We start from the raw sequence: 25,576 nt of genomic DNA, 5'->3' as shown, positions 1-25,576 counted from the left end.
TTCCTAGTCCGATTTTCATCCCATTTCAAAATGGTTCCCAGAATAATGCAGTACAAAAGTATTTAGTTACAATGATGTATCTGCCTTAACCAATGAATGGATATCATATTTAGTGGCATGGTGAGTACAATAGGAATTAACAGTAATGAGTTTACGTTTCGCAACATAACTTTATTGTCTATTATCATTTAAAGTTGGTAAAATGCCAAGGACTTCTTGATACTACATCAAGAATGCCACATTCCTCTATATTGATAATCAGTACAATTAATAGTCATAATTGTTAGCCTGGGGTTCCCCTTTTGGGGTTTCTTTAAATACATGCATTAAGCACATATTCACAAATATGTTTTTTTCAGTGTGTATTGATTTTTTAATCATCCTTTCTTTTTTTTAAAAAACAAAGATGACTCAAGGGGCTTAATTTGGCATCCCATATTGCTCCAAGGATTGGAAGTCCAAATTGAATTTCATGAACCTGGTGTTAAACAGAGAATTGGTGGTTGTTGGCATTAATGTAGCTTGCCCATATTTGTAGGAGCTTTAACAGTTGGCTTGTCCTTCTGTGTTGAATATTCGTTGGTGGTAAAATAACTTTTAAATCATGTTCTCCAAGACCCTAGTAAAATTACATTTGTGGAGAATTACATTAGTGTGCATTTTAATGAATACTCACAGATTTGCATGCAATATGACCTAATAGGTGGTGTCCTGAGGAGGGTATAGTGTCAATTTCTTAGAGGTGTGTGCATTACAGTACAGAATCTGTTGTACGATGCCAGCGGAAAAGCAAATAGACCCATTGTTTACCAGCATCCTGTGCCTACCCCAGCAGGAAGAAGAGTACTACCTTCTGGCAATAATACCAAGGTGAATGGTACCTCATGTGGTTACAGGCATTGGTTCTTGTAGTGAGTGGAGGTCCTGAAAGCCAAGAGTTGTGATTGACTGGCATCTCAACAAGAAGATTCTCTCCTTGGATTCCAGAATGAGAAGATCCTGCTGAAATCCTTGGGAGACAACAGAAAACTGTACAGCAGGCAACATCGGAACCACAGCTTCACATTCAACATGAAGGAATCTGTTGCAAAGCAAGGATATTATGTTACCAGCTCCATTTAGGAAGGTGGGCTGCGTCATGATGATTGCGGGATCTTCCTGTACCATGCAAGTGCCTTGGGGATCCACCAATCCTTGCTCATGCGTTCTGCTCTTCGAGGGACACTGGCCACATGTGGCTGGATCCATCTAGCCTATGCTATTGTGTAGATGTCTTTGTCCCTGACAACAGAATGCCTGCGGCACCCATCCAGGACCCCCCAGGCAGACCTCTCATGACCACGAGTCTCAACTCCACATCAGTGGAGTCCCATCCTCTCGCCACAAGGTCAACTGTATTTAGTTACAATGATGTATCTGCCTTAACCAATGAATGGATATCATATTTAGTGGCATGGTGAGTACAATAGGAATTAACAGTAATGTTATCATTTTGGATAATGGTATAGAATTTTGCAAACCAGCTTTGTACCATGTGTAAGCCTTGAAAACGACTGATGCAGTTACTGTGTTGTGCAATAGTGGGGTCTGGAAATGCTGTTGCGTGTCAGGCCAATCACTCTTCAAACTTATGGATAGTGCGTCTGCGCTATTTGCTGTCACAGTAGCCTCTGCCTTCCGAAGCCTGTGTGAGAAGCAATAACCTATATAAGGTAAAACTTTGACCTTGTCATTGGAGCAAGCAAAAATATATGCTCTAATTGAATAAATCGATCTCCCTTACACTATGAGGCTTCTGGCTTAGGCTTGCCGGGAGTGTGAAGGACTCTCTTGTAGAGACATTCTAGCCACACTCTTCCCAGCACAGCAGGAAAGAGTTATTATTAGACACCCTCCCTCTTCAAAACATTCTGCACAAGACACAGGAAACAGAAGATGAACCCCAACTGCTCACACATCATCAAGATATGCGCAGGTTGAATAATGAGTGTCAAACCATTGCTGATACAACGTTTGTATTTACCTTAAGCCACCAATCAACACTGAGAACCGTCCTGTCGAAAGAAATACCATCAACCCCCCTAACTCTCTGCACATGAAAATTCTCCAAAACTGCCACTGGGCACCCCTTTAGCAACACCGATCTCCCTAACTATAGAGCACACACATATGATATGATATGATATGATATGGCATTCATAACGCGCCTATACACAAGTGTTTCAAGATGCGATAAGGCAAGGGAGGGGGAACAAGGGAAAGACAGACAATGATCCTACTAGGCCAGGTGTCATTCAGATCACGCAAGTGCATGGGAAGGGGGAAAAGGAAAAGTAAGAGGGGGAAGGGAGAGGGGAAAGTGCAGTACATTGGATAGTAGAATAAATAAGATAAATAAACGGCCAGCGAGTGGCAAGTGCAAGGTAAGTGCAGACATAAGTGCTGGCAGGGGGACTGTAGGGATACAGAAACTGTTCCCAGTTGCAGGGGTTGCCAGGGAGGCAGTGCAGGTGTGCAACTGGCGGGGCCTGGACCCGAGATCAGAAAGGGTCATAGCAGGCAGCTGTGGCTTCGATCAGCCCCATATCTCTGGTGAGTCTTGACACAGCCAATGAATAAAGAATGATGCTGTGGGATGTTCATGTTCTCTCCCCTCCTTCTGATTAATTTAATATTCAAAACTTTGAATTCATGAATTGTCCACAGAATATGGTGTTCCAGATTAATTCCAATGGGAATAATGTGTGATCCTTCGTCAATGTACTATCATGATTCATTTACAAACTTTGCACTCCGAGATTCCTTACCCATGATATGATATAAGGCATTTATAACGCGCCTGTACGCACATGGGTTTCTAGGTACAACAAGACACGGGTGTGTACGGAGTGTACGTAGGGAGGACAAGAACAAATGATTTTACTAGGCCTTATGTCATTCAGATCATGCAAGTGCGGTACGCAAAGTGCAGGGGAGGGGGGCGGAGGAAGTGCAGCCAGGACAGCACAGCTCTGGGTAAGTGCAAGGAGGCGGGGGAGTGTAGAGGTTACAATGTCTATACTTCTATTCCAGGGAATATGCCATTCAGGTTTAGAAACATCAGTCATGTTTCTGCTTTCATCTTCAGATATTGTGCCTCGCTCTTCCAAATCATCTCTGAGCTTTGTATGGCCAACTCACAGCACAGCCAACTTGGTACATGTATGACCTGTCTTGTTTTCACACTAAATAGTTTCTAAAGTACATTTTAACCTCCCATAACATATGTAGCATAAATATATTACCTGGACAGTTCATTTGCACTTGTGTTTCAGCTTTCATTTCTATGCGTTAATGGTTTCCCAACTGTTTTAATTCTAAAAAAGAAAACAAAGAATGTAGAAAACAATTAAAAAGAGAATATTTAGTAGCAGGTAAATTCTAACATTTGTTCACATGCTTATTGGAAACAGACTGCATGCTGACCATTGCCAAATTTGTAGGTAACCACCTTTTTACACAAAGTGTCATGAGAAGCATAAGGTAGGACTAGTAATAGACCCCTTCTGTCCACATTATAACACATGGATTAAAGAAAGATGCACGTTTTCACTCCCACTAATGTCCCCCAGTGAGTGGCAACAGAGTAGAATACTTAGAGGTACTCTGCCTTTCCTCTCCTTCCCTCAGAAGCTCACTGTATGCCAATCTCTGGTTCTCTCCAGATTGGACTACTGTAACAGCCTCTTTCTAAATCTACCTGTCTCCACTCTCTGCCCTTTACAACTAATCCAGAACAGAACTGCAAGACTTGTCCTTGGCCTCAAGCCCTGAGATCGTATCTCTCCAGCTCTGGAATCCCTCCATTGGCTCCCAGTGGATGCAAGGATTAAATTGAAACCCCTCTGCATTGTCCACAAGGCTTTCTGGCGCCTGTGTCCAAAATATCTTCAACTATCCCTCCGTAAGTACCTCCCCTCTTCAGCCCTTCGCTCCTCTACTTCTAACATCCTCAGGGTCAGTCGTTTTTCAAAGAAACGTGCCAGGGGTAAATCTCTGTCCTCAGCTGGGGCCTCATTTTGGAACAGCCTCCCTGCCACCTTGAAACTTGAGGAGAACTATCTCCGGTTCCGGAAGCACCTCAAGACATCCCTCTTGAGCTCTGCCTTTTCCCCTTCTCCCCTGCTGATCTGTACTCTCTCTCTGCACCATTGCACCTGGCCACCCTCTGTCCTTCGGGCCCAGGTACCTGCTCACCCTGCCAACCACCTGCACTGCCTCCAGGCCACCACTTGCACTGGGGTCGGTATATGTACCCATACAGTCCCCCACCCACTTTTCTTCTGCACTATCAGATGTGCCCTATCTGACTAACCTAGCACTTGCCACTTGCTGGCTGCTCTAACACTGTTTATCGCTATTTATTTATTTATTCATTTATTTATTTATTTGTTTATTTATTTATTTATTGTACTCATTAATATGTATTCTGTTCTCTCCTTTGTTCCACACTTTCCACTTCTCCCCCCTTGTATGCACTTTCCCTCTTTTACCTTTCCCATGCACTTGCACGCTCTTAATGTCACTGGGCCTAGTAAGATAGTTGTTTTTGTTCTCCTCTGTTCCCCTTCATCAATTTCAAAGGTATTGCACACTCTTCTCAGCTGATTACTTCCCAGATATTTATTTATTTTTTGCATTTATACAGCGCACACAAGCCCTCAGCATCAGGCTGCTACAATCCAGTTACATGAGGCCCATTGGCTAAGAATATTGTTAGTTAAAGATTGGACAGTGGTACATAGGTATTGACAAGTACAAAGAGTAGGTGTTTAAGCATAATGGTACAGCTATGGCAGTGTGTATCCATAAATTGCTGAGACAGTACAATTGCCATGATGAAACTGCTGGTGTGGGCGGTGATGTCTATGGCCAAATAGTTTAGACAAACAACCAGGTTTTTAGGGCTTTTCGAAAAAGCCCAGTAAGGATTTTTCAGCCCTTAGGAGCTGAGGGAGGGGGTTCCACTGTTTCGCAACAATGGCAGGGAAACTTGCTTCCCTGCTCTGGTCCATTTGAATATGTTTGGGGCAAAACAGCATTATTTCACCAAAGATGCCCAAGATGAGGAAATATTTTAATTTAAACTCATGGTAGCACAGCCCTCCTACAGTATGTGTCTCATGCCACCATTGGCCATGTCTGAGGCATCTAACTAGGGATATTCTTAATGGCACCTAATGATGGCATTCTTGGGGCTGCGCCTGTTCCACTCAACCAACAGTGACCTGCTAAAAAATGCACAAATGTTTTCAAATACCCACATTCTACTAATTTGTCGCATTTTTATATCAGCTGAGTGTTAACGGGTTATATTTAGAGCTATATTCACAGGCATGTTCTTTGTTTTTATTTCGAGTTTCCGAGGTGATAGGGGAAGGGACTGCCAGTGCTTGAGATGGGGGATGTTGGCATCGGTCAGGGTTTTGTGTTGATCAGGGGATGCGGATGATGCCCAGCTCATTTTCAGGCTACCCACGGCCTCCTCCTCTCCTTCCCTCATCTCTGACTGTCTGTCTGCTATACAGGAGTGATGTGCCGCCAATGACCTCTGCCTTAATGCCAGTAAGACTGAGATTCTACTCATCGGCACACCCACTCACTCATTCCCTGCAGCTCTCTGGCCGGCCTCTCTTGGCCCTCTTCCTGCTCCCACCTGCAAGGCTAAAACCCTTGGGGTCATCTTCGACTCCACACTCTCCTTCTCTCCTCACATCTCTGACGTCTCGAAGAAGTCACACTACCAGCTGCACCTCCTCAGACGTATTCCTCCTTTCCTCTCCTTCCCCCAGAAGCTCACTGTCACCAGAGCCCTGGTTCTCTCTAGGCTGGACTATTGTAACGGTTGTATACGAATTGTTCGTTTTACAACTGTTCGAATTACAATTGACCTTTTCACAATTGACCGTATTGTGAAGGTCAATTGTAACATATACAATTTGAGTAATACCATTGTAACAGCCTCTATCTAAATCTGCCTGCCTCTACTCTCCGCCCTCTGTAACTTATCCAGAACAGGACTGCAAGACTTGTCCTAGGCCTCAAGCCCAGGAATCGTATCTCTCCAGGACTAAAATCTCTGCACTGTCTCCCGGTGGCTGCAAGGATTACATTCAAAACCCTCTGCATTGTCCACAAGGCCTTCTGTGGCCTGGGGCCGCAATACCTTCAACTCTCTCTTCCTAAATATCTTCCTTCTCGAGTTCTTCGCTCATCCGCCTCCAACTCCCTCAGGGTCAGTAGCTTCTCCAATCAACGAGTTGGTGGTAGATCTCTCTCTTCAGCAGGGGCCTCCTTCTGGAACAGCCTTCCTGCCTCCCAAAACTTGAGGAGAACCATCTCTGGTTCCGGAAGCACCTCAAAACCTTCCTCTTTGCGTCTGCTTTCTCTCCCCCACTCCCCTGCTGAATTCCTGGCTGAAACTGCACTGGTTACCTGGCCACCCTTTCTGATCTCGGGTCCAGGCCCCGCCAGTTGCACACCTGCACTGCCTCCCTGGCAACCCCTGCAACTGGGGACAGTTTCTGTATCCCTACAGTCCCCCTGCCAGCACTTATGTCTGCACTTACCTTGCACTTGCCACTCGCTGGCCGTTTATTTATCTTATTTATTCTACTATCCAATGTACTGCACTTTCCCCTCTCCCTTCCCCCTCGCACTTTTCCTTTTCCCCCTTCCCATGCACTTGTGTGATCTGAATGACACCTGGCCTAGTAGGATCATTGTCTGTCTTTCCCTTGTTCCCCCTCCCTTGCCTTATCGCATCTTGAAACACTTGTGTATAGGCGCGTTATGAATGCCATATCATATCATATCATATCATATGTGTGTGCTCTATAGTTAGGGAGATCGGTGTTGCTAAAGGGGTGCCCAGTGGCAGTTTTGGAGAATTTTCATGTGCAGAGAGTTAGGGGGGTTGATGGTATTTCTTTCGACAGGACGGTTCTCAGTGTTGATTGGTGGCTTAAGGTAAATACAAACGTTGTATCAGCAATGGTTTGACACTCATTATTCAACCTGCGCATATCTTGATGATGTGTGAGCAGTTGGGGTTCATCTTCTGTTTCCTGTGCCTTGTGGAGAATGTTTTGAAGAGGGAGGGTGTCTAATAATAATTCTTTCCTGCTGTGCTGGGAAGAGTGTGGCTAGAATGTCTCTACAAGAGAGTCCTTCACACTCCCGGCAAGCCTAAGCCAGAAGCCTCATAGTGTAAGGGAGATCGATTTATTCAATTAGAGCATATACTTTTGTTTGCTCCAATGACAAGGTCAAAGTTTTACCTTATATAGGTTATAGCTTCTCACACAGGCTTCGGAAGGCAGAGGCTGCTGTGACAGCAAGTAGCACAGACGCACTATCCATAAGTTTGAAGAGTGATTGGCCTGACACGCGACAGCATTTCCAGACCCCACTATTGCACAACTCAGTAACTGCATCAGTCGCTTTCAAGGCTTACACATGGTACAAAGCTGGTTTGCAAAATTCTATACCATTATCCAAAATTATAACATTTTCAGTTACCAGGACATATATGCACATTGTATAAAGAATTAGGGAAATATATCATACCATCTTGTCATCATTGCATATATAACAGGGGGACTAACCAAGTTACTCACCGTAGTGACTACCTTACTCCATAGTCCTCTTTCCTCCATACTTGTGGGACATTCCGTCCGTCAGGACGGGACTGGAGCACTTTTAAAGTATCAAAAATGAAATTTTTTTTAGCAGGGCTACCGCATGTGACCATAGCTCCGCCCTCCTGAACTCCGCCCACGCATCACCCTTCAGTCCTTTTCTATCGCCAGGTCCAGGACCATTTAGGAATAATAGAGGACACTTATTAGATGGGAAGGCAGGCGGGTGTATGCAGGAAAGGGGACTATGGACTAGGAGCAGGGCAGTCACTATGGTGAGTACCTTTGTTACACGTCCCGTCCCCTTTCCTCCATACTTGTGAGAGATTCCCAAGCACTGATCATAGATACAACGGGCGGATGGAAAAACTCCTACTGAAATAAAGTCTTGAGAACTGCCTGGCCAAATTGGGCATCAGCCCGGGAGCTCAGGTCGAGACAGTAATGTTTGCAAAAAGCTGATGAAGAGGCCCACGTAGCCGCCCTGTCAATGGATTCCCATTGGAAGTACTTCTGGAAAGCAACCGCTGCTGCTTTGCCACAGACCAGATGTGCATGGACGCCCTTTGGTGGCAGAAGGCCCTGAAAATTGTAGGCCTCAGAAATACATGACGCAATCCAGGGAGAAATGGACGCTTTCGAGGCTGGCTTCCCTTTCGGTTCGCCGAACGTGACAATGAGTTGCGAGGAGCTTCTAAGTTCACTAGTTCAACACAGGTAGAACTTCAGAGATCTTTTTAGATCATGCAGAACTCTCTCAGCATCAGAGGCTGGGTTTGGGAAGAAAACCGGTAAAGAGATTGACTGGTTCAGTTGAAAATCGGTCACCATCTTAGGAAGAAAGGAAGGATGAGTGCGGAGCACAACTTTATCCTTGTGGAAATTGAGAAATAGATGTTCCACAGAAAGAGTTTGGAGCTTGCTTACTCGCCTTGCGGATGTTACTGCAATCAGAAAAGCAATCTTCCAAGAAAGGTACTTGAGGTCAGTAGTGACCATGGGTTTAAAAGGCTTATGTCATGATGCCTACCCCCGGAGCACCAGGGCAGGCCCAGCACCCCCGGGAGCAGGCATCATGCCCCCGGGTAAAAGGCCATTGGCCCCTTATAGGGGCTCTTTGGACTCTGTCCTGGCGCCGTTGGGGCCAGGCTCATGTTGGACATCAGTCCTGGCGCCATAGGCACCAGGCTCATAAAGGAAGGTGTTTTGTGCACTTAACTGATGCAGACCATGCTGCAAGATTCAGGCCTCCCTGAGACCTGAAAGGGACTATTTTTTCATTGGGACTATTTTGCCACTCGGGCGTGGCCAGGGAAGGATACTTACCTGGAACTACTTTGGGGGCTATTTAATCCACGCCCAGACAGTAGCTCACGCTTCGCGTTGTTCTGCATCCAAGCAGCTGAACGCTCACCGTGTCTGCTCCTGCATCTGGTCTCCAGCCACGCCTGCCTCGATCCTAGAACACCTGTAAGGAAAGAAGAGAAGAGAAAGGTGAAAACCAAGAATTTTATCAAACTTCTTACCTGCATCCGGAACCTTCACGCCAGCGTTCCTGAGAAAAGACTTTCATTTAAAGGCACCGCATTGCTCGCTGGAGCGCCGCGTTTCACTCACCTGTCCTCGGGAGTTCTTCTTGCTCCACCGCGACTGTCTGCACCGGTCGCCACATCTCTGCGCCTAGGGGAGAGAAGAAGAGACAAAAGGTGAGCAGAAGGAACATATGAGGAAAGCCTAATTTTCCGCCATAACAATTACTGGTCTTCTGTTGGTGGACCATTCCTCATTTCGGGTCGGCGCCGCTTCGTTGGCAGGTACCGCACGCCGGCCCCTAAGGGGAAAGGACAAAAGACATTACTGGAGGAATATAAAGACATTAAGAGGGATCGCTCCCATCGCTAACTCACCTGAGTTTACCATCGGCAATTCAATCCCTCAACGCATCGCCTTCATTCTGCACCTGAAATAAAGGACAGATCACAGGTTAGGAAGGCAACAGAAAAGGAGGCTCTACACTTGAACTTTTGTAATCTTCATACTTACGGCGTTCCGCTCGGAAAAGTCAAGTGGATTTTGCCAGCGCCATTCTGAAAACCAGTGAAGTAACTGGAAAAACACGCGCCCCTGCACCAGAAGCAGGATGGAGAGTTCATCCTTTCAAACCATAAGGTGAGCTTCAACCGGAAATTTCGGAGGAAGTTAGAGAAGAACGAAGGGGGGACGGGGGGAGCAAGCACACTGTTCTGCAGACTGTTAATCCCCTTTCTCATCTGCAGAAGGATATTCCTAAGGGCCAGATAAGTAAGATTTGAGGGTACTGTTCAGTCGGTGTTCCGAGTTCTGCGCATCACGCTCGAAGAGGCCACAGCAACCCAGACTAGACCAGCGCCTCCGTGGGAGTCAGGTGAGCATTACAGCTTATGCCATAAAGCGGTGAGGACTACATTCAAATCCCATTTGGGATGAGGAGCCCAAACTGGCCGAAAAAGATGTAGAAGACCCACAAAGTGTCTTTTGATGATCAGGTTAGTCAATGAAAATGAGTAGCTGTCCATGGACACGCCAAAACCAGTGACAAAAAGTGTATTGTGTTCTCGTAGAGGGCTTTCGCGCCGCTTGTATTATTAGCATGTTGTCTTCAGAGACGTTAAACTGCGCTAACGACTGGAACTCAGGCACTAGGCCACCAAGCTGAGCGATTGTGGGAACGGTACCACAACTGGTGATTGCTCTGGTGAAGAAGGGCGGGTATCTGCGGCAGTCTGATCAGAGGAAACCTCGACAGGTGTTGCAGATCTGAAAACCAGAACATGGCTGGCCAGCACGGCGCTATGAAGAGGTGAGTGCAGTTGGATAAACTCCTAAACTGCCATAGTGACTGATGTACTAGAGGCAGAGGAGGGAATGCATACGCATTTATGTTGTCCCACAGGATCTCGAGGGCGTCCCTGAGTCCATCCCTGGAAGCGTAAAGAGGAAGTTTCCTGTTCGATGATGTCGCAAAGAGGTCCACCTCTGGGGTACCCCAATGCCGTAAAATCTTGGTGAGAACATGGGTGTTCAACTCTCATTCGTAACTCGTCACAGACTGGCGGCTGAGCGAGTCTGCAATCACATTGATGTGGCACGGAATGTGCACAGCGATGAGCCAGACATTGTGCTGGATGGGCCAATCCCAGATTTGGATAGCCAGGTCCACCAGGAGGGGAGACTTGGTGCCCCCCTACTTGTTGATGTAAAACATTGCAACAGAATTGTGTCATGATGCCTACCTCCAAGGAGCCAGGCCGGGCCCAGCAACCCCAGAGGCAGACATCATTTTCCCCAGGGAAGTCTCAGCGGGCCAAGTCGGGGCCCTTTGGACTCAGTCCTGGCACCTTAGGCGCCAGGCTCATAGCGGACCCCAGTCCTGGCGCCTTAGGCGCCAGGCTCATAGAAGAGGATATGTGTTTAAGTGCTTGGGTGCACACTTACCTGATGCAGACCTTGCTGCTTCATCCAGGCCCTCTTGAGGCCTGAATGGGACTACTTTACCTGTAGGACTACTTCACCACCCGGGTGTGGTCGGGGAAGGATACATACCTGATTGGTGGAAGGATACATACCAGGAACTTCTTCCAAGGCTATTTAAACCCCACCCGAACAGCCACACGTGCTTCGCGTTATTCTGCACCTAGCAGCTGTCAGCTCCTGCATCCTGACTTCAGCCACGCCTGCCAGCACCCTGGAACACCTGCAAGGGGAGAAAGGAAGAGAATAGGAGAAGAAAAGCCCTTACCTGCTAAATCTGCATCCCGGAGTCATTTCTCCAACGGCCCTGAAAAGGAAGACATCATTTTAAAGGCATTTTGTTTCGATCGCTGCAGCGCTGCATTTTACTCACCTTTGCAAGGCCCTTCCATCTTCAGCAGCGATCTTCCGGATTCAGCTACGCCCCGGCGCCTAGAGGAAAAAAGACAAGAACAAAGGTGAGAGGGAGAAAAGGAATAAGGAAAGCTCAGTTTCCTTTTAAGTCTTACCTGTTGGATTATTCCCACTGCATTTCGGGTCCTGCCGCTTCCTGGCATCTCCGGACCCCGGCCCCTATGGGGAAAAAAGACAAAGACATTGAATGAGCGAATGCAAAGAAATTACCTGAGCGCTCATCCAGAACTGTTTCACTTCGGGTCGGCGCCATATCTCCGGCACTCCGAACCCCGGCCCCTAAGGGGGAAAAGACATAAGCATTAGCGCTTGCTGCAATTAGACAACGAACATTATTATTAAGCTTGAACTTTTGAACAGAACTTTTACAGCGCCCTACCTGAACAGTCAAGCTTACCTGAACTCCCATCAATCCTCAATCCAGTGAAGTAACTGGGTTTCAACGCACCCCTGCATCAGAAGCAGGATGGAGAGCTCATCCTTCCAAACCCTAAGGTGAGGCTTCACGGGGAATCGTGGAGGAGGTATCGTGGAGGGTTGGAAGGGAGTGGGAGGCTTGAGCATTGTTCCACAGTTGGTAATACTCCCTTTTCACGCACAGGAGGGTATCCAACGAGCCAGGGAAGCCAGAATAGAGGGGCCCTTCCTGTCCATCTTCAGAGTTCTGCGCCTTCGACGCCGCGCCTCCGTGGGAACCAGGTGAGCGTTACAGAACGCGAAGCCTTACCACAATTTCCCACCTGGGCGCTATGGAGACTTCCGAGACAGATCAGCTGGCCCATCTTTTAGGGGAATTACGGGCAGAAGTGCACTCAGCCCGCCAGGAGACTAATGCTCTCAGAAGGGAACTAATCCTATCCAAGGAAAGAACTGATGATCTGGCCAAAAGGTTATTGCAGGGCCAGGCAGAGCACACTCCTTTACCTGTTTCAAGAGATATTTCTACAACAATGGGTTCGAATAACCCGGTACAAATCAATCTACCTGGACACATGCCTTTGGCCCTGCCGGAACGTTTTGTGGGGGATCCCAAGAAATATGCCGTTTTTATGAACCAATGCCGTTTACACTTTTTATGCAGGCCCGGGGCCTTCCCCAACGACCAGACCAAAGTAGCCTTTGTACTGTCTTACCTCAGTGGCTGTGCTGCCGATTGGTCTATTCCATTGGTAAATCAGGATGATCCCATTCTCCGGGATTTCCAGGGCTTCCAGGCCAGCATGGAAAGATTGTTTGCTCGACACTCGCAGGGACAGGCCCTTGACAACGAACTGCTATCCTTACGACAAGGTAATCAGGATCTTTTGTCCTATATCGCCACCTTTAATAGACTAGTTGTGGAAACCGGATGGCCTGAAAATAAAAGGATCACATTGTTTCATCGAGGCCTGCGCGGAGAGCTTAAAGATGTTATAGCTCAGATAGTAGATCCACCCCAGGCCTGCGCAGACTACATAGACTTAGTGGTTCAACTTGATTACAGACTTCAAAATAGAAAAGCAGATCGGCTCAAGTATGAAACCAGAGTACCTATCAAGACCCACGTTAACTCCAAGAGTACTAACGTTTCCGAACCTATGCAAATTGGCAGTGTTAAAGGACCATTAACGCAGAAGGAACGAGAGAGAAGGCGACAAATGCAACTTTGTCTGTATTGCGGAACTTCCGGTCACTTTCTTCAAAGTTGTCCAGTTAAACCACCCAAGAAGGTGGTTGGAGCCACTGATAACGAGTTATTGACACCTGGTTCGGGAAACGACCTAGCCCGACAAGCGTAGGGGTCCGCTTGCCGCGCTTGAAAACAAACTCTTTGACCTCGCATTTTGTCATGCCAATGGAGCTTGTGAACCCAAAACAGCCTCAGCAGTTGCATGCTATAAAAGCATACATAGACAGTGGAGCTATTGGAAATTACATAGACCGTGAATTGGCTTCCAGGATTAAGCTTCCTCTCCGCCCGAAAGTAATCCAAGATGTAATTACTACAGTTGATGGAACCGAAATAGCCTCAGGGCCTGTAACGCATTCCACAGTTGAAATCACTCTGGTGGGTCAGGACGGACATCGGGAAGCAATCGTGTTTGATGTGATCAAGGCCCCACAATTTCAAGTACTTCTTGGTATCCCTTGGTTAGAAACACATAATCCTAGAATAGACTGGCGAGCAAAGAAGATAACTTTTCCTGATTGTGAACCAACCTGTTACCCAAGGAATCCAGCTATGGGTCTAGCCTCTGTAACTTCCACCCCTGTACAGCTACCATCTGAATACCAAGAATTCCAAGACGTTTTTCAGAAAGAGCAGGCTAACACCTTACCTCCCCATCGATCTTACGATTGCCAAATCGACTTGGTACCCAATGCACAACTACCTTGTAGTAGGATTTATGCTCTTACTGAACCTGAGAACCTGCATTTGCGCCAGTATTTGGATCAATACCTGGCCAATGGCTTCATTCGCCCATCAAAGTCACCAGTCTCTTCCGCTTTGTTCTTCGTACCTAAAAAGGAAGGAGACCTTAGGGCCTGTATTGACTACCGCGCCCTAAATCAGATAACGATTAAGACTCGTTACCCTTTGCCCCTGATACCTGAGCTTATCGACCAAGTAAAAGATGCTTGTGTGTTCCCCAAGCTAGATCTCCGAGGAGCTTACCACCTGGTACGTATAAAAGAGGGCGACGAGTGGAAGACTGCATTCCGCACCAAATTTGGGCTCTTCGAATATCAAGTAATGCCCTTCGGTTTGTGCAACACACCTGCCGCCTTTCAGTACTTCATGAATGATGTTCTTCGGGAACTTATCGATGTTTGTGTCATCGTTTATATTGACGACATCCTGGTGTATTCCTCCTCAGAATCTGATCACAGAAACCATGTTAGGGCAGTTCTTGAGAAATTGCGCCAGCACAAATTATTTGCCAAGCTCGAAAAATGCGTTTTTCATACCACAGAAGTGGAGTTTCTCGGATTCATCCTGACACCTCAAGGAATCCGAATGGACTCGCGGAAAGTGGACGCCATTCTCAAATGGCCGTCTCCTAGCTCTGTGAAGGGAGTGCAAAGCATGCTTGGCTTTGCCAATTTCTATCGAAGGTTCATCCCGGAATTTTCTCGAACTGTTCAACCCATCACAGCTCTCCTAAAGAAAAATAAACGCTTTGAATGGACTCTTGAGGCTGAACAAGCCTTTCAGGACCTGAAAACCAAATTCACCTCTGCACCTGTATTGAAGCACCCGCGCCCAGATCTCCCTTACATCGTGGAAACCGATGCATCCAGTTCGGCCATGGGAGCTGTCCTGTCGCAAAGAGACCCAGAAACTAACCAACTACACCCTGTAGCCTTTTGGTCCAGAAAATTCTCTCCACCTGAACTCAATTACGCAATTACCGACAAAGAACTACTGGCTATTAAATCACCTTTCAAGGCTTGGCGTCACTATCTTCTCGGTGCAAGACACACCATCACCGTAATTACGGACCACAGAAATTTGCAGTATTTAAAGACGGCCAAAGCTCAATCTTCGCGACAACTCCGATGGGCTTTATTCTTTGCGGAATTTGATTTTGTAATTACCTATCGCCCTGGCTGCAAGAATGGTAAGGCAGATGCCTTATCCCGGATAGGCATGGAAGAACCCAATTCGAGTTTAGAACCTGTGCCAATCATACCGGAACAAAGAATTCTGGGCTTGACTTCATTGCAAACCATTGAGGACATCCAAGCTCAAGTAAAACAGCTTTTTGACTCTTCTGCCTTACTGGAATGGAGTCAAAAGGGTCCTCACTACACCGTTAAGGATGATTTACCCTACTTCCAAGAGCGGTTATTTCTGCCAAGTAAAGAAATGCAGGAACTTGTCATTACCCGTCATCATGAATCATTAATGGAAGGACACCCCGGTATCGCGAAAACAGAAGAAAAGATCAAACGCCACTTCTGGTGGCCTTCTTGGAGAAAAGACATAAAGTCATTTGTGTTGTCTTGCGGAATCTGTACCCAAAATAAGAGTCAAAAGAAAAGGCCAGCCGGCCTACTTCAACCTTTGGACATTCCACCAGCACCTTGGCACACCTTGTCAATGGACTTTATAACGGACCTGCCTCCTTGTGGTGGTTACAACACGATTCTCGTAATAGTGGATCTATTCTCCAAAATGGCCCATTTTATCCCTTTAAAAGGATTGCCGTCAGCTTCCACCTTGGCCAAGGAATTTATGGAAAATATAGTGCGGTTACATGGTTTCCCTTCCATATTAGTCTCAGACCGTGGAAGTCAATTTATCTCCCACTTTTGGAAGAAATGTTGCCAACTAGCACAAATAGACGTGCGGTTATCCACCAGCCACCACCCCCAGACCGACGGACAAACCGAGAGAACCAATCAGACTCTCGAGCAATATCTGCGGTGCATGTTACACCAATCCGAGTTAAATTGGAAAGACATCCTTTGGATTGCAGAATATGCATACAACAATTCAGTGCATTCTGGAACCGGACAGACTCCTTTTTATACCCTGTATGGTCACCATCCTCGGACCTCTGACCTAGATCCACCTCTGACCCTGGAGATGCCTGCAGTAAATCACCTACATTCCACAATAACCCAAGCCTTCAAAGAAGCTACAACCCACTTACAGCAAGCCAAGAAAAAGTATAAAGAAAACGCTGATTTGCACCGAAGTAAAACTCCTCCTTACCAAGTAGGAGATCAGGTATGTCTAGCAACTAAACATCTACCCCTCAAGGGTCAGCGAACTTTTAATCCCAGATTCATTGGGCCTTACCGCATCAAAGCTATTATCAACCCAGTGGCCTTTAAGCTCGATTTACCATCCAACATGCGGATTCATCCCGTTTTTCACGCATCTCTTCTAAAACTAGTACAACCTGGAACCAGACTGTCTGAGCCCCCAGGCCCTGTCCAAATTGATGGAGAATTAGAATTCGAAGTGAAAGACATTTTAGATTCCAAGATAGTTAAGTCGAAACTCTTCTATCTTGTTGATTGGAAAGGATATGGACCTCAGGAAAGATCTTGGGAACCCAGTAACTATGTTCACGCACCACGATTAATTCAACGATTCCATCGAAGATTCCCGCACAAACCAAAACCCCCGGAGGAAAAGACCTTGGGAGGGGCCTTGAGGGGGGGTACTGTCATGATGCCTACCTCCAAGGAGCCAGGCCGGGCCCAGCAACCCCAGAGGCAGACATCATTTTCCCCAGGGAAGTCTCAGCGGGCCCAAGTCGGGGCCCTTTGGACTCAGTCCTGGCGCCTTAGGTGCCAGGCTCATAGCGGACCCCAGTCCTGGCGCCTTAGGCGCCAGGCTCATAGAAGAGGATATGTGTTTAAGTGCTTGGGTGCACACTTACCTGATGCAGACCTTGCTGCTTCATCCAGGCCCTCTTGAGGCCTGAATGGGACTACTTTACCTGTAGGACTACTTCACCACCCGGGTGTGGTCGGGGAAGGATACATACCTGATTGGTGGAAGGATACATACCAGGAACTTCTTCCAAGGCTATTTAAACCCCACCCGAACAGCCACACGTGCTTCGCGTTGTTCTGCACCTAGCAGCTGGACGCTCACCGTGTCAGCTCCTGCATCCTGACTTCAGCCACGCCTGCCAGCACCCTGGAACACCTGCAAGGGGAGAAAGGAAGAGAATAGGAGAAGAAAAGCCCTTACCTGCTAAATCTGCATCCCGGAGTCATTTCTCCAACGGCCCTGAAAAGGAAGACATCATTTTAAAGGCATTTTGTTTCGATCGCTGCAGCGCTGCATTTTACTCACCTTTGCAAGGCGCTTCCATCTTCAGCAGCGATCTTCCGGATTCAGCTACGCCCCGGCGCCTAGAGGAAAAAAGACAAGAACAAAGGTGAGAGGGAGAAAAGGAATAAGGAAAGCTCAGTTTCCTTTTAAGTCTTACCTGTTGGATTATTCCCACTGCATTTCGGGTCCTGCCGCTTCCTGGCATCTCCGGACCCCGGCCCCTATGGGGAAAAAAGACAAAGACATTGAATGAGCGAATGCAAAGAAATTACCTGAGCGCTCATCCAGAACTGTTTCACTTCGGGTCGGCGCCATATCTCCGGCACTCCGAACCCCGGCCCCTAAGGGGGAAAAGACATAAGCATTAGCGCTTGCTGCAATTAGACAACGAACATTATTATTAAGCGTGAACTTTTGAACAGAACTTTTACAGCGCCTTACCTGAACAGTCAAGCTTACCTGAACTCCCATCAATCCTCAATCCAGTGAAGTAACTGGGTTTCAACGCGCCCCTGCATCAGAAGCAGGATGGAGAGCTCATCCTTCCAAACCCTAAGGTGAGGCTTCACGGGGAATCGTGGAGGAGGTATCGTGGAGGGTTGGAAGGGAGTGGGAGGCTTGAGCATTGTTCCACAGTTGGTAATACTCCCTTTTCACGCACAGGAGGGTATCCAACGAGCCAGGGAAGCCAGAATAGAGGGGCCCTTCCTGTCCATCTTCAGAGTTCTGCGCCTTCGACGCCGCGCCTCCGTGGGAACCAGGTGAGCGTTACAATTGTCTGTGCCTATCTGCACTACCTTGTTGGTGATCGAAGGCTGAAAAGCCATGAGCACCAGAAAAAATTTCAGGATTCCAGGTTATTGATATGGAAACGCCTTTCCTGGGGCATCCAGAAATCGGCTACTTCGAGGTGGAGTAGAGTTGCACCCCACCCCAAGAGGGAGGAGGAGTCCGTGGTAACCGTTACTTGTGGGCAGGGCTCCAGGAAGCAGGTTCCCACTGCGTGGTTGTTGGTGGATGACCACCATTGAAGATCCGCCCTCATGCAGGATGGGACTGGAATAATCTTGGAATCAAGGTCCATGGCTTGGGACCAGCAACTCCGAAGAGCAAGCTGAGTGTGTCTCATTTTCAAGCGTGCCAGAGGAAGAGCTAATGCACAAGAGACCATGAGGCCCAGAAGTCTCTGGAACAAACAGGCCGACATATGGGAGGACTGCTGGAAGAGCTGGCACATGGCCGAAAGGTCTGCAATCCTGTCCTCCAACAGGAAGACTTTGGAACTGCGGTGTCCCAAAAGAACCCCAGAAAGATGAGGTCTTGAGAGACCATTGTTAGGGGTGAACCCCCATGCAGGCAGGTGGGCTGCAAGGAGTTTGCGGATTCCAAACTCATGGAAAGCCTAACTTCTTCCCTTTCCCAAAAGGAACGCAGATTGAGACAGCAGGCCAGTTTTGAGGCACATTCACTTCACAATGGCGTCACACCCTGGGCCCTTCTCCAGCAAACCTAACCCCGCTGAGGATTGGGTGTTGAGTAGTAGTTCCCTTATTGCAGCCCCTATAGGAACAATTTGATTGGTTCTTCCCATGTCAGGTGTTAGGCCGGGACCACCCCTGAAAAATGCTACTCTAAGATGTTGCAGTTTGTGAATCCAATGATTGGTTAGTGACCCCCGCTCTCCACCCCTAAGACTACGAGCTATGATTGGTCGAGCTGTGAACCCCCAGGCCTGGGACCCAAGTCGATTCTCAGCTCTGAGTGCACCTATTCAAGGTATAATGTGCAACTATTTGTCTGTGCTATACCCGCATCAGAACCACCTTTACTGTGCAAGTGCTCCGTTACCACCGTGTGACTTCGGGTTTGGTTGTAACAACTTTGTTGCCAGTCGCTGTCCATCTGGTGGGATCTCTGCTCTTCCCAGCCATCAAAGTTTTGGCTCGCTATCAGCTTGGTGGGGTCACGTGTTCAGAGACCGCATTCGTGAGCTGCTTGATGCTTGAATTAAGTTGAATTTGAGGAGATTTACTCAAGTCCGTTGCTCTGGTGTTACTTAAGTTCAAGAAAAGGAATGCCGCTTGCAACGATGCGACCTTGGCAATGGTCTTGCTCCACACATGGCAGCTCCCTGGTTTGCTCTGTACTCAGATATAGCCTTGGCTGCCTTGGATCGTTGAGGCCTATTGCGACTTCCCAAGCCGCAGTCTGGTTTCTATTATCTATGCTTCCTTTAGTATCGATGGGTTAGTGTATCCCTGCTCGATGGGTCTCATGTGTGTCTTGGCAGTCTATAGGGTTAATGGCATATATGCACTGGCAAGCATTTTCATGAAGGCTTCTGGCTTCTTTCAGGTTCTGTGTTATCGCGATATACTACTGGCAAAATAATAAACGTGCAGGCAGTATGCACATGTTAACGTCATCTTGCTCATAGGACTGTATGCTTATGTTCTTCATGTTCTTGGGTGTGTGATTATGTCCCAATGTGCGGGTGGCACATGTGCTTTGTGTTTAACGCAGCTATGTCATGTTGCCTCTAATGACTAGATACAGACGTTTTGGTCCTTTAAGTCGAGGCTGTCAATCGAGTTGTCTTTGATGTCTTCCTGCAGGTCTTCATCCATCTTGCCTAATGTTTGTGCCGCTCTTGAATTGTGAGGTTGATTGAGGGGATATCTTTCATTGTACTTGTCCATTGTGGGCGCAGTGGGGGTCGCCGTAGATTTGTGTTACCGGCGGCCATACTGCTTCTGGGCTTTCTTCCGGTTCAAGTTTTTTGTGGATGGGGGAACAGAACCAGATTTCGACCTTCCCTCTTCACCGTCATCAAAGTTTTCCGCCTGTTCACTGACAGCCTGAGCCGGAACAAGAGCTTAAAAAGTGACTTTAGATCGGTTGCAGAGGCTTGTGGGCAAGGACTGCACGGAAGCCAATCGTCCAAATATGGATACATGAATCCCCTGTAGTCTGCAATAACTGGCATCATCTTCGTAAAGACAAGCATTGCGGAGCTGAAACCAAAAGGAAGCACACGATACTGGAAGTGGTCCATTCCCACAGAGAACCGCAGACGTTTCCGATGTGGACTCCAGATCAGAATATGCATGTATGCACCCCGAAGGTCTAACATGCTGAGCTACTAGCCCTTCCGGAGAGAGGACTTTATCTGGCAGGGGGTAATCATCTTTAATCTCTCTTGGGGTAGAAAGAGATTGAACTTGGAGTGGCCGAGGATAGTGCGCAGGCCAGCCTGGTTGGGTTTGGGCACTGTGAACAGACGGGAGTAAAACCCCTCCCCGAGAGGAACAGGTTACACTGCTCTGAGTTCTAGAAGCTTCTGTACCTCGGCTCTGTGGGAGGGTCACCCAGTCTGTTGGAGCGGAGGGTGGGAAGGTGAGGTCAGGGGAAGGGGCAAGTGAAAGCCCACTGTAGCGACTGACAAAACCCATCGGTCTTCAGTGATTGTCTGCCACGCCTCCAGATGAGAGAAAATCTGTCCTCCCACCGGAGTATGGTGCGACCGATTGAAAATGTCATTCAGCTGTTTTGTCAGTGGAGAGACCACCCATTATTGAGGAGGAGGCCGCTGGCTGAGTGAAAAAACCAGCCTCCCTGCCATTTGCTGTTTACCGCACGGCGGTCCTGAAATCCTGAAGCCAGGGAACGACCTTGACTGAGACCCCAACCTCTGACAGTAAGGTGCCTTAGCAGTAGTATTAGCAAGGACTGACAATGACTTTGCAGTTTGGTTACTGGCCTTAGTCTTTGTAAGTTCCTCGCCAGTGGTGGCTTGGCACATTTCCTTACCCTCGAAATGGAGGTCAAGCACCTTGTCCTGGACTTCCTTTGAGAACATTGTAACAAGGAGCCACGTTTGGCGGAAGATGTCAACCCTGGCCATAAGGCTTCGAGCTGAAGTGTCTATGTGATGGGCTGCAGCATCAAGTAGAATTCTGGTGTCGGATAAGCCACCCTTGAAGTCATTGGGCCTATCCAGAGGAATGCATTCCTGGAACTTGGCTAGCTCTTTCCAAAGTTTCATATTGACAGCGGCCAGGATAAGCCCAGTATTAGCTTGATGAAGCTGAAGAGCTGAATTGGAAAAATCCTTTTTCCCAATGGCGTCCAGAAGTTTGTCCTCCTTGGACAGGGTCTGGGACGCTGCAGTAGAAGATGTTGAGGCCGGTTCTGACTGGAGCGTAGCTTCTGCCAGCACTCTCAATGAAGGGAGAGGGCATGAAGACAAAGACAACTCCTCAGATGCTTGAAGCTTGTAGAAAGCGTCTATTTTTTTGTTTATGTGCTGCCCGGTATGAGGTTTCTCCCATACCTTACAGGTGTCCTTTAAGGAACAGGCCAGTGCACTCCTGTGCCAAAAAGGGGAAGGTTCCAGAAAGTACCCCCTCCTGTGGAGCTCGGGGCTCGGGTATTGGAATGTCTAACAGTGCCATCATATCCAGCACCCGGTTCTGAAAGGCTCAGATAGAGTGGGGCGTGTCGTCACCGTCTTGGTCCGCCTGGTCCTCATCCAGCAAAGTGGGAGCAGATGACTGGTCCGCTGCATGTGACGCCTCAGGTCCTGAAGTAGTGTTTGGCAGAGCCACCGGAGTCTTTTCCATGGGACAAAGAGGAGGCAGTGGAGTAAGTGGGGGAGGAGGCCCCACGGGAAGAGGTGGAGGAGGTGGCGTTACCGGAATCAGCATAGGAACTGCTGGAACAGAGGCCAGTTCAGGCGGTTTAGGATAAATATCCTGAAAATCCTTAAAGTATCCCTTCATGGGTTCAGAATGCATAAACATCTGAAACTCCCCAAAAAAAAGCATCCTCAGGTGAGGGGCTGGGCACTGGAGTGGGCAGAGTCCGCTCAGAAGGGGCATATCCCCAGGAATGCAAAGAGGATGGTTGCCAGGATGGTCCTCCACCAGCCGAATCCACATAGGTCAAAGGCGCGGACGCAGGATGGAGCGAGACTGATTGCAGCAGCAGAGTCTGAGCATGCCTATCCTTTGGAGGGTGGAACGGGTTCTTATTGTCCACAACACATGGAAAAGGCTGCTCCACCCCAAAAACAGACCCCTCAGCACCAGCCGTGTTGAACGTGGGTGTAAGAGAGGTAGTGAAAATGGCGGCCGTTTACCGCAGGGTTTGGGCCGCTGGCTTATCAACACCTGAGGCAAACTGCATCACAGTTGTGAGTGAGGCAGCGATCACCACAGGGGAGTCAGGGGTCTTATGTGCCATCTTAGCATTGTGACAAGGAACCTCGGCAGAGCCGGGGCTAGCAGATCTAGAGTGTTTCTGGGACACCTTAGGACTTGCTTGCTGATACGTTAGCCCCAAAAAGGGGAGCCTCAGCAGAGCCGGTACGAGAAGACTTATGGTATGTGGCCGGCTTATGTGCCCCCTCAGCAGGATTGGTTCCACCACAGATCTGAGTGTTGGGAGGCTTGGAGTCACACCGCGAAACCAGGATCCTTGAAGCAGGTCCCTCAATCCTGCCGGTTTCAGAAATAGCCCCAAGAAGGGGAACTTCGGGGGTAACCCCAGTACGTTTAGTCACCTTGAGAGGGACCTCGAGCCGAGACTCGGTACACTTAGTTCCAGGAGCGGAAACCTCGGGGCTGAACTCGGGGATGACATCAGTGAAAATGGCACAAGAAGAACTGGGCCAAACTTTAGCCCCCAACGGGGGAACCTCGGATGAAGATCCGGTCTTGGCAGCCCCCCTTTACAGTGGTCCTCGGAGGATACTCCGGTGCACCTGTTTGATCCCTTGTGGGACACCTCAGGGATATCCCCGGTAATAGAGCCGCTTGAGCCCCTTCCAAACCCAGAAGACCCCGGGGAGGAGTCCCCCAACCGTGGTGCCCTGAAAAGGAATGAACTTACCGGCTGTCTCCTTTTTTCTTCAACGAAGAATTGTAAATGTGGAAGATGAAAGTGTTGGAAAACACCATGCCACCTGACTAGCAGACGTTGGAGTGCCCGGGCACAGAGGGAGTCGCAGTAGAAGCACGCGTCCCAGCAGTGTTTGGGGCCTAGGCACTGCAGGAAAACAGAATGGGTATCCACCCTCACGAGGCGATGTTCACAGGATGAACAGGACACAAATCACAGCCACTCCAGCATAGATGGAAGAAGAGATGACTGTGGAACCGGAGCAGGATTGAAGGACAAGGGAACAAAAGAAAAGTATTCTCTGTGATGCTAGTGTGTCTGACCCGGACCGCGAGGAGAAAAGGACTGAAGGGCGATGAACGGGGCAGAGCTCAGGAGGGCATGGCTATGGTCACATGCGTTAGCCCAGTGGAAAAATAAAAGAAGGACAAAAATGAGAATTTTTTATGCTTTAAAAGTGCTCCGGTCATGTCCCAAAGGACGGAATGTCGCACAAGTATGGAGGAAAGGGGACGGGACGTAGGAGTAAGAAGGGTAGAGAATGAAAAAATATAATGAATAATAAAAAATTGTAGGAAATAGAAGGGAAACATATATATTCACACATGCTTTTACTCCTGCAGTGGATCATTCCTGTCTCACATACACACCGTCCTCAATGAGCTTTCCTCACCAAAATGAAGTGTGCTGTTTACTGTGACAATTAAGAAAGTTTAGTGAAGCTGTGCGTCTACACTACCCTGTAAATGATGCATAATTGAGCGGGTGATATTAGAGTTGGTGCCTTGGGATCACCCCTTCACTAATTTTGCCTTGGGAATCATCCCTTCACTAATGTTACCGACTTCTTTCTCATTTGAGTGTAGCATGCATTTTCCTCTACATGTGATAAACCCCCTGAAGAATTTCCGAGAGAAAAACTAAGATATCGTACGGAATGAAACATGTTGGGTCTAGTCCAGCTTTATTTAGGGTAGCTGTGCAACCAGCCACATAGGAGAAAGTTATCCACCACATTCGAGCAACAACAGAACATTATTGTTCAGACTTAGCGGATTTGTAACACTGATACATCATGTGCTACTACGAGTCGTCAGAAGACTTGTTAGCACACAACACTGATGCCAGATTTGTTATTATGATTTGACTTAGTATCGTGTATAAGTCAACCGTAATACTTATGTCATCACACTAATCACTTCACCCATCACTGAATTGGGGAATACGTATCACATTTTTTATGGTCAGAATACATATGTTTAACACAAAACTTCAGTTCCAGTGTCAAGGTTTTCCTTGTCTTTAGTCCATTCAGTATAAGAGGTGCACTACTTAGAGTACCTATAGAAAGACATAACATAATGAATGAGGATAAGACTACTCTGGTACAAATGAGGCAGGAGCCACTCTGCAGTTAATACCTTTACCTAAGTTGAGGGTACATGTATAGGACAGGTACAAGTTAGATAGTGTGAGAATATCCACTAGCCCCCTCACTCTAGGCCAGGCTAACTTCAACTGTCATAATCAGAATATCAAGGGGCATCCACCCACAACATTCTATCAAGCAAGCATTCATGCAGGACCAAGGCAGGGGAACACAAGACCTAACATATGACTTCTAGTTTCCTAACCTGTATAGTATTAAGTAGGATGGGTATATTGTGTTTATATCTTTGGGTAGTATGTATACCTCCTCAACACCTAGGACATTGCGCCACCCCTTGTGCCATCCGACTAACTAGACGGCAATCGCCCCTCGCCTTCCCGCCACCCCGAGTACAGCTGTACCCTCAGTATCATATACCCCGCTGTTTATCTGTTCTGTTGTTACCTTGGAAAAGCGCTCCATTATGCATCTGTAATGTGTATACCTCTGTAAAGCACTCAGTTATGTATCTGTATTGTTGTATACTTCTAAAGCCCTGTGTTGCTCCTCGAAGCTTAGTCTGTCTCCAATTAATACCATAGTAATAATAATAATAATATCTTCACTGCATTGAAACAACAGATGTTAGTATAACCCCAACTAAATTCTACTCATTTCATTAACTGTATAAGGATAAAAAGATAGACATTAATACGCTATTCTAGACATGGTATGCTCAATTATACATTTATGAAACCTCAGCTTTATTTGGTGAAGTGTCCTTCTGGTCTGGTGAAAAGGTTTTATCTATAACTCCGAATTGATTTTTTACCAACATTGTCTACTTTGGGCCCTCAGTTGGGGTCTCTTATAAGAGGGCCGCTATTGCCATCTGTGTCGCATAACTCACATCCCCAAAATGGC

At 47.6% G+C, this 25,576-nt stretch overlaps 1 protein-coding gene across 1 annotated transcript in view; it reads right to left on the bottom strand.

Annotated features, from left to right (window-relative positions):
• The window catches only part of LOC138566895 (NTPase KAP family P-loop domain-containing protein 1-like), a 218,580-nt gene that overhangs the window by 97,000 nt on the left and 96,004 nt on the right, over positions 1–25,576 (bottom strand). Inside the window, exon 2 of the mRNA XM_069644622.1 lies at positions 3,285–3,356. Coding sequence (XP_069500723.1) covers positions 3,285–3,321 — 37 coding nt within the window. The 5' untranslated portion in view covers positions 3,322–3,356. The remainder of the gene's footprint in view (positions 1–3,284; positions 3,357–25,576) is intronic.

The sequence above is a fragment of the Ambystoma mexicanum genome, chromosome 2p (assembly GCF_040938575.1).
Source record: "Ambystoma mexicanum isolate Mex_15411 chromosome 2p, UKY_AmexF1_1, whole genome shotgun sequence".
NCBI lineage: Eukaryota > Metazoa > Chordata > Amphibia > Caudata > Ambystomatidae > Ambystoma > Ambystoma mexicanum.
Note: the sequence above shows the minus strand (reverse complement) of the source record. Positions and strands in the feature narration are given on the sequence as shown.